We start from the raw sequence: 13,156 nt of genomic DNA, 5'->3' as shown, positions 1-13,156 counted from the left end.
TGTGAACATGGAGAGAAGAATCCAAATGGAGGAACTCGAGGGGTTTGGTTCATACTCAACTATGTAGAAAAAGAGAGCTCTGGCCAGCACTGCTTCATCCAGCAGAGGATTTTTTGAAACTTTTTTTTCTGGGACCCAAGACTGAAATAATAACATAACATTTCAATTGCTGTCCTTCTAATAATATGTACATAGTGGCTACCATCAAGCCACTGCTTTTGTATTGGCAAAATTCAGTTCAAAATGTGATCAATTGAAAGGCGTCTGTGAGGCACCGGGTCCCCCAGTATTCAGTGAAATCAATGCTTTCTGCAGGCCATGCAAAGCACACAAAGAGCTGCTGAAAGCAGCAGCCACTGCTGTCTGCCCGTAAGCCTGCAGCTTTATATTTTTATTTATCCTTACAATGTGCATACAGCTTCCTGTTCTTTTTTCCTTAAGGAAGTAGAGCTTTTTTTAGCACTTGAATGGCAGTTTTTGCTGAGGGACTTTATCTCTATTGGTAATCACAGCCAGGGTCAGCTTCTAGCTTGACCTGCACTGTTCCTTGATGTGCCCTTTTGTGCATTATGAGAAAGGATGCTGAGGAGCCATTTCTGGTGTATTTTTCATTTTTTTTAAACTTTTGACTGAAACCAGATTTCCTAGAGCAGTCTGTGTAGATTGTGTAGTTCCCTCCTTCTTCCCACCTCCTCTAGTTGAGCTAGGTGGTGATGAGTTTAGGGGAAAATATTTGGGGGTGGAGGGAAATGGGAGGATTTTTGTGCCTGTCAAGCCATTACAGTTTTGGCAGCATTTGAGTGGATAAAAGCCCACACAAGGTATAAGTAATAAATCATAATTTTGCTTTAAAAAATCCAACAGATCTGGAATCGTTTGCCACACTTGAAGGCTGTGGTGCTATATAAGGACTCCATTGCAGAGAGACATCCAAATATGTACACGGTGAGTGAATACTAGAACAGAGGCATAACCAAATAATACATGGAGTTATGCCCTTGTATTACTAGTTAATACGTGGGGTATTATTTATTTGATAAATTTCTACTGTGAGTATCTACCATTTAGAAGGCATTGCTGTGTTCCAGCAAACATGTTCAAAAGTTTCATCAGATTTTTTTTTTTTAATTTACCTTTGATTCTTCACATTTAAAAAAAGAGCTACCTTGCTTAACTGTTTGTCTTGTGTCTTCCTGATCTCTAACTTGACTGGGTTATTAAAACACCTGTAGGTTTTAGGTGGGAATGTGTACTCTCAAATAGTTAAAAATAAAAGTTGTCCCCTGATGCCCGTGAATTCGGTAACTTTTTTTTAAATCCAGTATTTTAACTGGACTACAGATTATCAGATTTTAGGCTGAAAAACTTCAACTGTGGAAAAAATATATTGAAGAGAAGTATAATGTATTCAGTATATAAAAATATAATGAAGGAGGAGTGAACAGCATAGAAATATTTTAAAATACTTGCAATTTTGATAATCTGATAAGAAAAAGGTTTTCGGTGTTTTTTTTTCATATCATGCATATAACTTAATAATAAACCATTACTGTTCTGATACTGTACATATTGGTATAGAGCATGCCTTGCTTCTTGGACAATAAAAACGTTAATACAAAGATGATCTTACTATTTAAAAAGATTAAGTGCTAGCATTTAATTCTTGAACAACCTGCAGTTGCTGAAATCTAAATGTCTGAGAATTGCAATATTTTTAAACACTGGTTCGGTGTTCAGGTGTCATGTTGGACATTTTCTCAAAGGAGCAGGGTAGCTGTTGAGTGTCTGACAGTTGCCACAGTTTGTCATGTAAAGAAAAAATTAGAGATCAGATCAGCAAAGGCAGAAATGATTGTTGATAAGGTGTGATGTAGAGCAAACCACCAGCCCACATGGTGTTTGATAAAAGGGATTTGTGCCATGTAATGAGCGGCTGCAGGGGCAGAGCTGGCTGAGCAGTGTGTGTTTCCAGAAGGCAAATGCAAAGTCAGGAGTGTGGTGTGACTGTTCTGTACCTTCCACAGTCGCTGGAAGGCCAACACCATCTGTTGCAGGTGCTGTTCAGTAAACAAGGCCTGGGCAACAGATTCTCAGTGATCAATGCATTCCACTGTGTGAATACAGTAAAGGTCAGGAAAACAGGAACGACTGCTTAGTGACATACAAACAACTACATCCTTGACACCTCAGGCTTTCCAGGAGCTTGTGAAATTGATGCAGCCACATTCTGTGGGAAGGGATAGAATGTGACAAATCCTCTACTTGCTACAGAGCTGTGCAGTGCCTTTCTTTTCAGAGGTGTGGTTTGTTGGAAGAAAGCATAAAACTGATGAATAATCCTTAGGACAGCCTTGCCACCCAAGAAAAGGAAGTTAAGGTGGCCCAGAGGCTGACTATTGTAATCTTAGTAGCCAAGTGGCAATGCCAGAGGTCTAAAAGAAGCAATGAACTACCCTCAAGCAGAGACTCTCCTTTTTTACCTCTGTCTTTCTCATCATGCCCGTTACTGCTTTATGGTCCTAGATACAGCCCCAAGAAATCACTGAAAAATGAAGGTGCTGCACCTTGCATTTAAACAAGACAGTTCTATAGCACAGTATAAATCACATGATTGCAATGGGAAACTGACAGTTTGGTTATCAATTTTCTTCCAGTTAGCATTGAAATCAATGGTACACTTGGCGGCATATCAGGGGTGTGCAACAGAAGTATCTGGGAGCAACAATATAATACAGAGAATCAGGTTCAGGATTCTTCTGGGCCAATTTATGTGGCACAAAAGTCCAGTGTCATAAAAGTTTTATCTCTAGAATGAGACAAATTTGAATGAAAGTTGTGACCAGCATCATATGCTGTTCCCTATAAAATAGCACATGTTTTGGGCAAACATTCACACATCTAGATAATGATGCTTTTGCAAAGGAGCATTCATCCAAGTGCTTTATAGTTATATTTATATAGTGTACGATGAATTATAGATGGGCTGTCACAAGTGTACTCTTTAAAATGATGCATCCAGATTCCTTTAAGCAGACACAAAATCATTCTTAAAGTGTGAGATGGTAACAGAATTTTAGCCTCCATGACTTACCCATAGTATCCACGTTGGAGGATATTACTATTACTATTCCCTTCTTAGACACTGAAAAGACTCTTGGCAGCACAATTTTAGATAGTCTGTTTGCAATTCTCACATTAAGCTCTAAGATAGACTTACCATATTTCTTACATAGCCAAGGTCTGGGGAAACTTGCCTTGGATACATGTTCAGAACAAGGCACGGAAATGTTCTAACATTTTTGAGACAGGAAAGATGCAGTACTGAGTCAATTTGTAAGAAGCCATTTGATATCCTGAATTTTCTGTTCCGTGCTCTAGATGGAAGAGTTTCTGGAGCTGGGAGGTGACGTCTCTGACATTACTTTGGATGACATTATTAACTCCCAAAAGCCAAATCAGTGCTGTGTTCTGATATACACCTCCGGAACAACTGGGAAGCCAAAAGGAGCCATGCTGAGTCACGACAATGTAGGTACTTCAGGTTCTTCCTGTAGCAGAGAAACAGCAAAGTGTGAGGGTATTTATTCCTGTGATTTGAAATGGCTGGTACATCCTAGAGCCCTGAAATGCTTTTGCTTTTACAGCATGGATGCTGTACTGCAAAGCAATGTCCAAGTGCAGTCAGCTGCTTGTGGTAAAGTACAAGCAAGGTAAAGAATGAAACTCCATTCAAACAGCACTTCACAAAGTTGAACAGTTCGTTATGAACAAATCATACACATCAGCGAGCTGCTATCAAAGCAGCCCAATGGACTGCTTTTGCAGATTTTATTAAAATTGAGGGTGGATGTGTGGGTTATTTACTGTGGTGTTTTTTGTTCCTGGACTTGTATGCAGTTTTCTGCATCTGTCCCTGGAGGATAATACAGCTCCAGTGCTCAGTGCTGGTACTTACAGTAGCCCTACCTGCATTGCTGCAAACAGAAAATTTTCAGTTATAGAGAAAAGCAAAGTTGTTTGCTAAAAGGACTTCCCGAGAGGTTTGCTAGGAAAGATACGTGGTTGGCGGCTGAGCAGGAGTGGAAAGGGAGCCTTTCTGAAAACACAGAGAATCTGTGAATGGGATGGTCTAAGTTGAGGCCTCACCCCTTAAAATAAAACAGAAATTATTGCAGACATGCACACTGTGAACAGCAATTCACCCAAATGTAGGGAATTAGTGCAGTGGTACCTGGAAGCAGAACATAATGAACTTGGGAGACAAAAAGACTGATCTGATGTTCAAATCTATGCTCTTCTATCTCAAAGAAGTCTGGTGTCATTTCCATGCCAGCTGCCAAACTATTCTTGGCTGCTGATCACAAACAGGCTATTTTTATGTTGACAAACAGTGGAAAGCATGCCATGCCTGTAGCTCTGCTGCTGCCTTGTTTAGTCAAAGATGTTTGCCACTGTTCATATGCAAAACCAGTGCTGAATCAGTCCTGTATGACCCATGCAGATCTGCTGTGAGTGTGCCTGTGTGCTGTGAGGCCTAGAGTACAAGCAATGAATACAGACACATCTTAAACACATCCCATTCTTCCTACTGTGTACATCTCCCATAGCCACTTGTCCAATGCTGCCATCTAAACTTGGGGTGGTCTGGCCTGGCAGCATGCTGCTCCTTAAAACTCTCTCTTGAGAATCTCTGTTTCCTTAGACCAAGCCTACACTTGCACCTTCTAATTTATTACAAAGGAGCTGGCAGGAACATACTGTGATAACAGGAATACATGTGATTTGTGTCCGTGCTCTGCCATCTTGAATACTCTCATTTCTGTATCCTGCACTACCAGTTTAGATTACAGACTCCTCTGAGAAAGAGCTGTTTCTTTTTGTAGGTTGGGGTTTTTTTGGGAGGTGGTGTTTGTTTTGGTTTTTATTTTTGTGCACATATATCTTTTCTATCACCTCTCACACCATCACATATATTTATGGGTCTTCCCTATGCTGTGTTCTGATAATGAAGCTATGCATATTTAACATCCTTGAACTGCATCTTCTGAGATAAAGTGGGAAATGGGAAGAAGGAAGGGGGAACATCATCCAGCTTCACTAAGAAGTCAAGCAACACAACTTCAAAACTATTCATATATGTGCTACCTCTCATGAGGGGGTGTGTGTATGTGTCACTTGGGAACCACTGCAGTGAATATCCCAGAGGCTTCCAGCTCATATCTTCCTCCTTAGTGCTTAGCCAGGGGATGATCAGGACAAGGCAATGAGCTTATGGCTGATACTAAATTGTCCTTTGAGCTCACTGATCACTGAATATTTATTGTTCTTTTTCTAACTTGTAGATACAGCGCTGGTGCAAGGTGCCAGTTTAATAGAAAGCCTGCAGAGCAGGAGAGTTGCAAAGGAAGGGACAGATCAATTTGTTGCTTGTCCATCCAGCCCATGGCTGCCCAGCTCAGTGTGTCACTAGGGCATGGGGAGCTGCTAGCATTCATAGCCCAGTCAGGCAGCCCAAATGCTGTTATTTACTTATGTTACCTGCACTTCTGTATTGCTGCAAAGGTCATCTGGCTTTTGGCAGAGTGTCCCCAGGGAACTGACAGTCTGGTGTGTTGCCAATATTGCAGTGTCTTCAGCAATTTCTGTGAGCACAGATTTTTCAGTTTCATTAACATAGCAAGAGGATCCTTAGTTTGTGTCAAGAGGAAAAAAGGAAAAAAATCCCAAACCAAAATCCCCACCATACCTAATGCATTTAATTATTTATTTAAACAGATAACTTGGACATCAGCCCATTGCAGCAGAGCAGGAGATATGCAACCTGCAGAGATCCAACAGGAGTCTATAGTCAGTTATCTCCCACTCAGCCACATAGCTGCACAGATCTATGACCTGTGGACTGGAATCAAATGGGGAGAGCAAGTTTACTTTGCTGAACCAGATGCTCTAAAGGTACCTTGTCTTGCATTACATCTAATTAAGATTGCACTTCTTTCTCTTAGAAAACATCCCAATGAGACAATATGATATTTGGAAAGTTGTAGAGGATGAAGAATGAGTGTCCATTATTGTAAGAGTTATGGAAAAATAAAGTTCATTATATTTGTGATCCAGTGCTCTAGATTCCAATTAAAATATATAATTCATATCTGTAAGGTTCTTTTAAGGCAAAAAAAATATAAGCAGTTTTTGGAGGAAAGGGATGCAGGAGGAACTAAACCATGTGTGTTTTTCCTCCTTGTGTACATACCTCCCCTGAAGTGTCAGACCTGACACATGTTAGTGCATATGGCTGACTCAAGTGGGCTTAGCAGCCCTTCTGTGTATCTTACATATTTAGTGATATTCTACATCACTAAAGATGCAGGTTTTACTTCACCAAACTTCTTTATCTCTACTGTGTGCCTTTTGTTGAAATTATTTTATGATTATTACAGGGCAGCTTGATTAACACACTGAAAGAAGTGCAGCCAACATCTCACATGGGAGTTCCCCGAGTATGGGAGAAAATCATGGAGAAATTAAAGGATGCTTCTGCTCAGTCAGGATTTATGAAGAAGAAAATGCTGTCATGGGCCATGTCTCTTAGCTTAGAGACGAACCTGAACAGCTCAAGCAGGTATGTAGTACAATGAGTGAGATTTCCAGCAACCTGGAAGTAGCAATTTGCTACTGTAATAAGCTGTGAAGCCTCAGTGAGACTCTTTGTATAAGTGGGTAAAGTTTGGCTTGGCGACACAGCAAATATAGTGCAAGGGGGAGGGGGTAGTTGTCAATTATTATTGATGTCACTTATTTCACAATGAAGTGTAAAAATTTCTTATGCAGAATGGTATTCCAAAAGATCGTTCCATGATACTGCTTTGCTTGTCTGATCATTCAGCTTCTCAGATAGATCTTGCAAATTTCAGATTTCAATGATGTAAGTTCTCAAAGTCACATTTAACTGATAAAAAATCAGGAATACAAGAGCCATGTTGTATGCAATATGTTTTTATAGATTCTTTATTATTTGTTGAATTCAGATACCTCAAGAGTTGGAGATAGGAAAGCTGGAGAAATGAAAGAAACTGAATAAATGAAGAAAGGATGAATGTATCACCTTACTTATGTTCAAACTTCTGTCAACACCCAAAACCAAATGACAAATACATCTCTAAGCAAAATCTGTGCCTGATTTTGTTTTGAAAACTTCCTAGGTTGCTCTGACTTACTTGTGTATTTTGTACTCAGCAGTGATCTAAAGCAGCTCTGGACAAGATTAGCAGACTACTTAGTGCTTGCAAAAATACGCAATGCACTGGGGTTTTCTTCCTGTCAGAAGCACTTTTCTGGTGCTGCTCCTCTCAATACAGAAACACTGTATTTCTTCCTGGGTCTGAACATCACCCTGTATGAGGCCTATGGGATGAGTGAGACCACAGGCCCACATTGCCTGTCTGGGCCTTATATTTACAGGCAGCACAGGTAATTTTGCTCTTTTTTATTGCTATTTTTTTAATATGATCTGTTCCATTTTATCTATGAAAAGAGTATTTACTAAGGTCAGCAAAGATATTACAACTTATTTTATTTTCTCTGAGTGCACTGCCACTCTGTTGTGACTTTGGGAGTCAGAATAATTTCCAGGTCAGAATTTGAACACATTGACTCCATAGCACACCATGCCAGGAGCACTGAAACTGAGCTACAACATTCTAGGCAAACACGGTGACTACATCTGACATATACCCTAGCCCTGGCCCAGGGGAGGAATGCAAGACCTCAAAGACAACAGTAGTTTTATGCCTGAAGATACAGGGGGGAAACAAGCAGCAAGCACAGGGCAAGACAGACTGCCAGAAAGTACTCAGACACCCTGACAAATCTGCCCTAGTGAGCGAATATTCCATAGCTGTGGGACCGCTACAGCACAGTGATATTTGCAGTCACGGATACTTTGACAGTTTCAGGGATCTGGCACGTTGGCCAACTTATCAGTATTATGTTTGATGTTTCTGTGATCCTATGGGGTTTTTCTGCTCTTCTCTGGTAGCTGTGGTAAACCAGCACCTGGATGCAGAGTGAAACTGGTGGACAAAGATGCAGAAGGCAATGGAGAAATCTGTTTCTGGGGAAGGACTGTTTTCATGGGTTATTTAAATATGGAAGACAGAACAAAAGAAGCCTTTGATGAGGAGGGGTGGCTGCATTCTGGAGATTTAGGAAAGCTAGACAAGGATGGCTTTCTCTATGTCACTGGAAGAATTAAAGGTAATAGGCAAAATCTTGCTGTATGTTTATGGTAAATGTTCAGCACTATTCAGTCATGTCTCAGATGTGGTCCATCTAAATGAAGTGTCTTTCCTCTAATGCCAGCAGTATTGCCCTAACAGAAAGGTAAAATAAACTTTCCTATGAGAAAACCACAGCGTGCTCTGTGTTCAGGGAAGGTTTCCCTCTAGTCTGCAATAGATGGAGATGATTCAGTTCCTACAATGAGGCCTTTTATCTCCCAGACCGTTACTCAGTATCAATTACAATTAGCAGTATAAACTACTAACACAGGTTTAATGTGTCTTGTTTGATTTGAATGATACCATTAAGCTGTCCAGTCTCCCTCTGAATCTTGTCAAATTGTCTTAATTGCACTTTAGAATGTTTAGACAGTAAGGAGAGGCATCCTCTGTTATACAGACATTGTTGCTGTAGGTCAGAGGTAGGTTCCTCTGGTGCCTTAGGTGAAGTGTTTGCAGAGACCAGAGCTGAAGCTTGAGAGCAGAAGGGAAAGCTAAAGCTAAAGCCGTGAACTTAGGTGTTATTACAGGACATTGGGTAAAGTCTCACGAGACTGAGACTGGTCACTTGTTTACTTGGAGGCTTTTTTCATGATACTTATTCAGACAGTGGGATTGGTCACAGGCAAGATGTAACTGAGGAAGATTTAAGAACTGAGTAAATATCTTAGAATGTAAGACGAATCACTAGGGAGATAACACAGAGGAGTGAATTTGTCACAGGTGGCATCATGTCCTGCTGGGAGTCAGGACTGAAGTTGGTACTATTAATAGCCTGCACCAAATGCAGCTGTCTTGCTTTTAACTTGTTTTCTTGTCTGATTCATTTTCCTTTAGTACAGCAGTAACAACCCCTTGTCTCAATCCATCTGAACATTTGTGTTTCTCTTATATCTGTCTTGATTGCTGAACTAATAGGAATTACCCTAAATTACAGGAAAGGTAGACAATCTGGGATAAAATGACCATATGTCCAATATCATTGAAGTTTTAAATTCAAGTCCAAATAAGGACAATGAAAAACTAAGGGCCAGAGAGATTGGTAGAGGATCTGAGACAAAGACAGGACTATTGCAAAAGGAGGGTGGAATGAAAGGGAAAGTTAGACCTAGGAAAGTATGTCTGTGTTACTTGTTGAAACATGTTCTGAAATGCTGCAAAGACAATTATTTAAGGACAATGAGAAGTCACCAATGCAACAAAAGCAAAGAACTGGAATTTACTTAGAGAATACTCAAGTTTGTAATAATTTCATTGAATATATGTATTACACTTCAGAACAAATGTTGCTTTTATGGAGGCTTCCTGCAGTATTAACTTATTTTTGTCTGACCCCTCTTGGTAGATTTAAGAATTGGTTTTACTCATGATGTTAACAATGAACTTGCTTTTTGGTGAGATAGCAACAATAGAATAGAGGGTGAATCCTTTGCTAATTTGGAAGACATGATCTCTCACAGAAAAATTCCAGTTACGTAACAGTCCCTTGAGGTTAACCTGTTACTGGATTATGTAAAAAATACCTGGAGCAGATATACTGAAGGAGATCTGAGAACTTGAGTATGTTTGAAAAATAGTAGCATTTTTATTTTGAAGATAATTAATAGGATTATCTTGGAAAAAAAATCTCTTATTTTTTATGTCAGACTAAGAAAAGCAGGTTGAGCCAGACATTAACCCGATTTTTGGAATTTATTTGGAATTTATTTACCTTTCTTTTTTTGCCTAGATTTGATTATTACAGCTGGAGGTGAAAATGTGCCTCCAATTCCAATCGAAGATGCTGTTAAAAAAGAACTCCCAATTGTTAGTAATGCTATGGTGATTGGAGATAAAAAGAAGTTTTTGTCAATGTTCCTGACCCTAAAGGTAAACCAGTTTTAATATTGCCTTCAGTGAAGTTATACACGTGCACCTAAAAACAGAAGAATAATTTTGAACCATTTGTAAAAAGACCTAAAATTAGATGGGAGGATGTTTTGTTAGCAGAGGGAAAAAACGTATAGCAACTACAGACCAAATCCTGCTGGGTCTAAACTCAGGGTTACCTGCTCTGCTAACCATCCATGTATTTACTGCTGTTTCTCCTACATATACAATAAGAAGTATTTTCTATTTAAATGCAAATTTTTATATAAGAAATGCTGGAATATTGAGAAGTCTCTGTAACAGAACAACAAAAGCTTTCATGCTTACAGATGAGCAAAACCAATAAATGTTTCTGTTATGGGCAAACCCAGAAACTTTCTAACAGAAACATTTCTTTACAATTTGTTATTTTTATTACACAAGAAGGATGACTGTGGAACAAAATAATTAATAGCCTTGCTGTGGTATAAGCTTCAATTGAGAAATCACTGTTTTCCTAAAACATTTGCGCTTCAGTTCTGTGTACACACCAAGAGAATGCCACTTCAGGTGTTTTTAAGTTGTTTGTCTCTATGACTGATACTCCCTTATATTCAGGTAGAATAGAAATACTAATTTAAGAAGTCTAAGGAACACTTCTATCTCAAGCTGTTCACGTTACACCATAGTAATTCCATTGAATGATGAGCTAAATGCTTCCCCGTAACAATGGAGTCACTTGGAAAATATGGCAGAAATTCAAGGTCAGAGATGGACTCTACTGCGTAATTCATTCACACGTTTTAAGTCTGTTCATGACATCTGCATATAAGCCAAAAATATTTGCATTTGGTAGCCAAGTGGAAAGAAAAGCCCTTTATGATCTGTAGGTATTTCTGCTTTTTAAGGCTTACAGAATGTTTGCGTATTTATCCTGTAAGGGGGAGGGCCTGGTCAGAGAACTTGTTAATGCCTTTTAGGAGTGAGCATTTGATGATTCACTTCATTTGATATTTTAGAGTGTGGTGGACCCAGATACATCTGATCCCACTGACATTCTCACAGAGCAAGCTAGAGTCTTCTGCCAGAGGAGTGGCAGTAAAGCCACAAAAGTGTCCGAGATTGTAGCTACGAGAGACCCGGCAATCTACAGGGCCATCCAGGAGGGAATCAACAGAGTCAACAGCAATGCTACCAACAGGGTTCATTGCATTCAAAAATGGATAGTCCTGCCGAGAGATTTTTCCATTTCTGGGGGAGAACTAGGTAAGACTTACTGATTTATCTTGAGGTACACAAAGTTAAGAGGCTGCTGATCTAAGAATATTCAGTACAGGGAAAGGAAAAATGCTTATGCAGTGTGTGGTAATGAATACAAAAATTGGACTTCTAGCTGTGCACACATTTATGAATCTGTGCTCATTTGCAAGTAGAGCTCATAAATTTCAGATTGCTTTGGGTAATTAATCAATTTTGGTTAATTCCTTGTGCATTATAGTATTAATAACTTCCAGTAATAATACTGAAAGTTTCTCTTTAAAAAAAAACCCAGACACAGCAAGAGAGTGAAAGCCTGGTAATGGAGCACAAAGTACATTACCAGGCTCTTTGAATAAACTGGGAATTGTTTAAAAGCTTTCAAAAACATATTTTATGAAAAAATACTAGCCAGTTACCACGCTCTTATGTGCAGCTCACTTTGAAGTCCTCATGCTTATGTGGAGGCAACCTCACATACCACGCTTGCTTCTCACTTTTAGCATTTATCTGTGCTTAGAGTGGGGCATGTTCTTCCCAACAGGCTCTTCAATAAAAAACTTAGGCTCCAAAGCTCAAACTGAGTAGGAATTTTTGTTCCAATTTCTGGAACTGACTCTCCCTCTTTTAAGGTCCCACAATGAAGCTGAAGCGGCTCACCGTGCTTGAGAAATACCGAAATGAAGTAGACTCCTTCTACGAAGAATAAGTGTTTCCTCCAAGCATTAAGAAAGATCTGTGAGCAAAAGGAAATGCTTTCTAATCAAAAGCGTTAATGAGGATTTATGCTTTGAGTTTGTAGTCTATTGAACCAAACCACTAGAAAGCTGCTGCCAGTTTAGTTGTTCCTGATACTCACCTGATCATTTGTCCTCTTTTTACAGAAGCATCTACAGTATGTCCGTTCTCTAATGCTGCTTTTATTTTATGACCTAAATGACTAAAAAGATCCTTCTGTGTTGTATAAAGCAGATATAACTAATTCCTCTAGACTGAAACATAAAATTTTTATACAGTGCTCTTCCTTTTTTTTTTTTCCTTTTGTTCTACAGGATGTTTCCTGTAGCTCATGATATATTTTGGTAGATAGCAGCACTGCTTAGTGCAACTGCCATACCACTCCAGTGATAATTATTTTAAAAATATATAAAAATCAAAAGGGCTGGGATTTTTTTCCCCTCCCAGAGAACAACTTTCTTGTTCACTAATATATTTGAGAATGTGAAGACACTCCTCTCCTATTTTTGTAGTGCCTAGAATTCAGACTTCTGGGAAAACAGCAGTTCGTTTCTTAAGTCCATGTTGGAATAAGCGTTACTACTTCTCCTAAAAACAAATAATCAGAAAAAGCAGGGGAACAGCTCCCTAAGACTGAAAAACACAAAGCAGTAACCACAGGAGCTCTCACATGAAAATGCTACTACAGAAATTTCTTTTAAATGGTTTACAGTGCTTTTCTTTGAGCAGTGTTTGTCAGTGTGTATCTGCATGTTTCAGTATTCACATTGCACTAATTCTGACAAATGTGGGCTGCATTTCTTCTTACCCATATGCAAAATAAATCACATTATGTGAAGGAAATGCTTGGCACAAAGTTGTCTAAAGGGTGTGCTGTAAGTGATCTTTGGCAGACAGCTCTAGTAGCTCACACACGCAGGCAGGCCATAGCCACTGTTATTGAGACAAAAGAAATTATGCGGAACAGGGTAAGGTTTCCATAAAAGTTACATTACCAGTCTCACACATCTTACAGACTTAAGATTTGTTGCAAGTAC

General features: G+C 39.3%; 1 protein-coding gene across 4 annotated transcripts in view; it reads left to right on the top strand.

Moving 5' to 3' along the window:
- The window catches only part of ACSBG1 (acyl-CoA synthetase bubblegum family member 1), a 40,092-nt gene extending 27,130 nt beyond the window's left edge, over positions 1 to 12,962 (top strand). For 2 of the 4 annotated variants that reach the window (XM_048317571.1, XM_048317568.1), the window contains 9 exons: positions 865 to 945; positions 3,379 to 3,528; positions 5,776 to 5,952; positions 6,438 to 6,619; positions 7,234 to 7,467; positions 8,036 to 8,253; positions 10,006 to 10,145; positions 11,144 to 11,390; positions 12,014 to 12,962. In XM_048317571.1, the coding sequence (XP_048173528.1) occupies positions 865 to 945; positions 3,379 to 3,528; positions 5,776 to 5,952; positions 6,438 to 6,619; positions 7,234 to 7,467; positions 8,036 to 8,253; positions 10,006 to 10,145; positions 11,144 to 11,390; positions 12,014 to 12,090 (1,506 nt within the window). In that variant the 3' untranslated portion in view covers positions 12,091 to 12,962. The remainder of the gene's footprint in view (positions 1 to 864; positions 946 to 3,378; positions 3,529 to 5,775; positions 5,953 to 6,437; positions 6,620 to 7,233; positions 7,468 to 8,035; positions 8,254 to 10,005; positions 10,146 to 11,143; positions 11,391 to 12,013) is intronic. The other 2 variants (XM_048317569.1, XM_048317570.1) reach the window with 2 other exon arrangements.
- Positions 12,963 to 13,156: the final 194 nt, after the last annotated feature.

The sequence above is a fragment of the Corvus hawaiiensis genome, chromosome 13 (genome assembly GCF_020740725.1).
Source record: "Corvus hawaiiensis isolate bCorHaw1 chromosome 13, bCorHaw1.pri.cur, whole genome shotgun sequence".
In the NCBI taxonomy this organism is placed as follows: domain Eukaryota; kingdom Metazoa; phylum Chordata; class Aves; order Passeriformes; family Corvidae; genus Corvus; species Corvus hawaiiensis.
The sequence above is the reverse complement of the archived record's forward strand: the minus strand, read 5'-3'. Positions and strand labels throughout refer to the sequence as shown.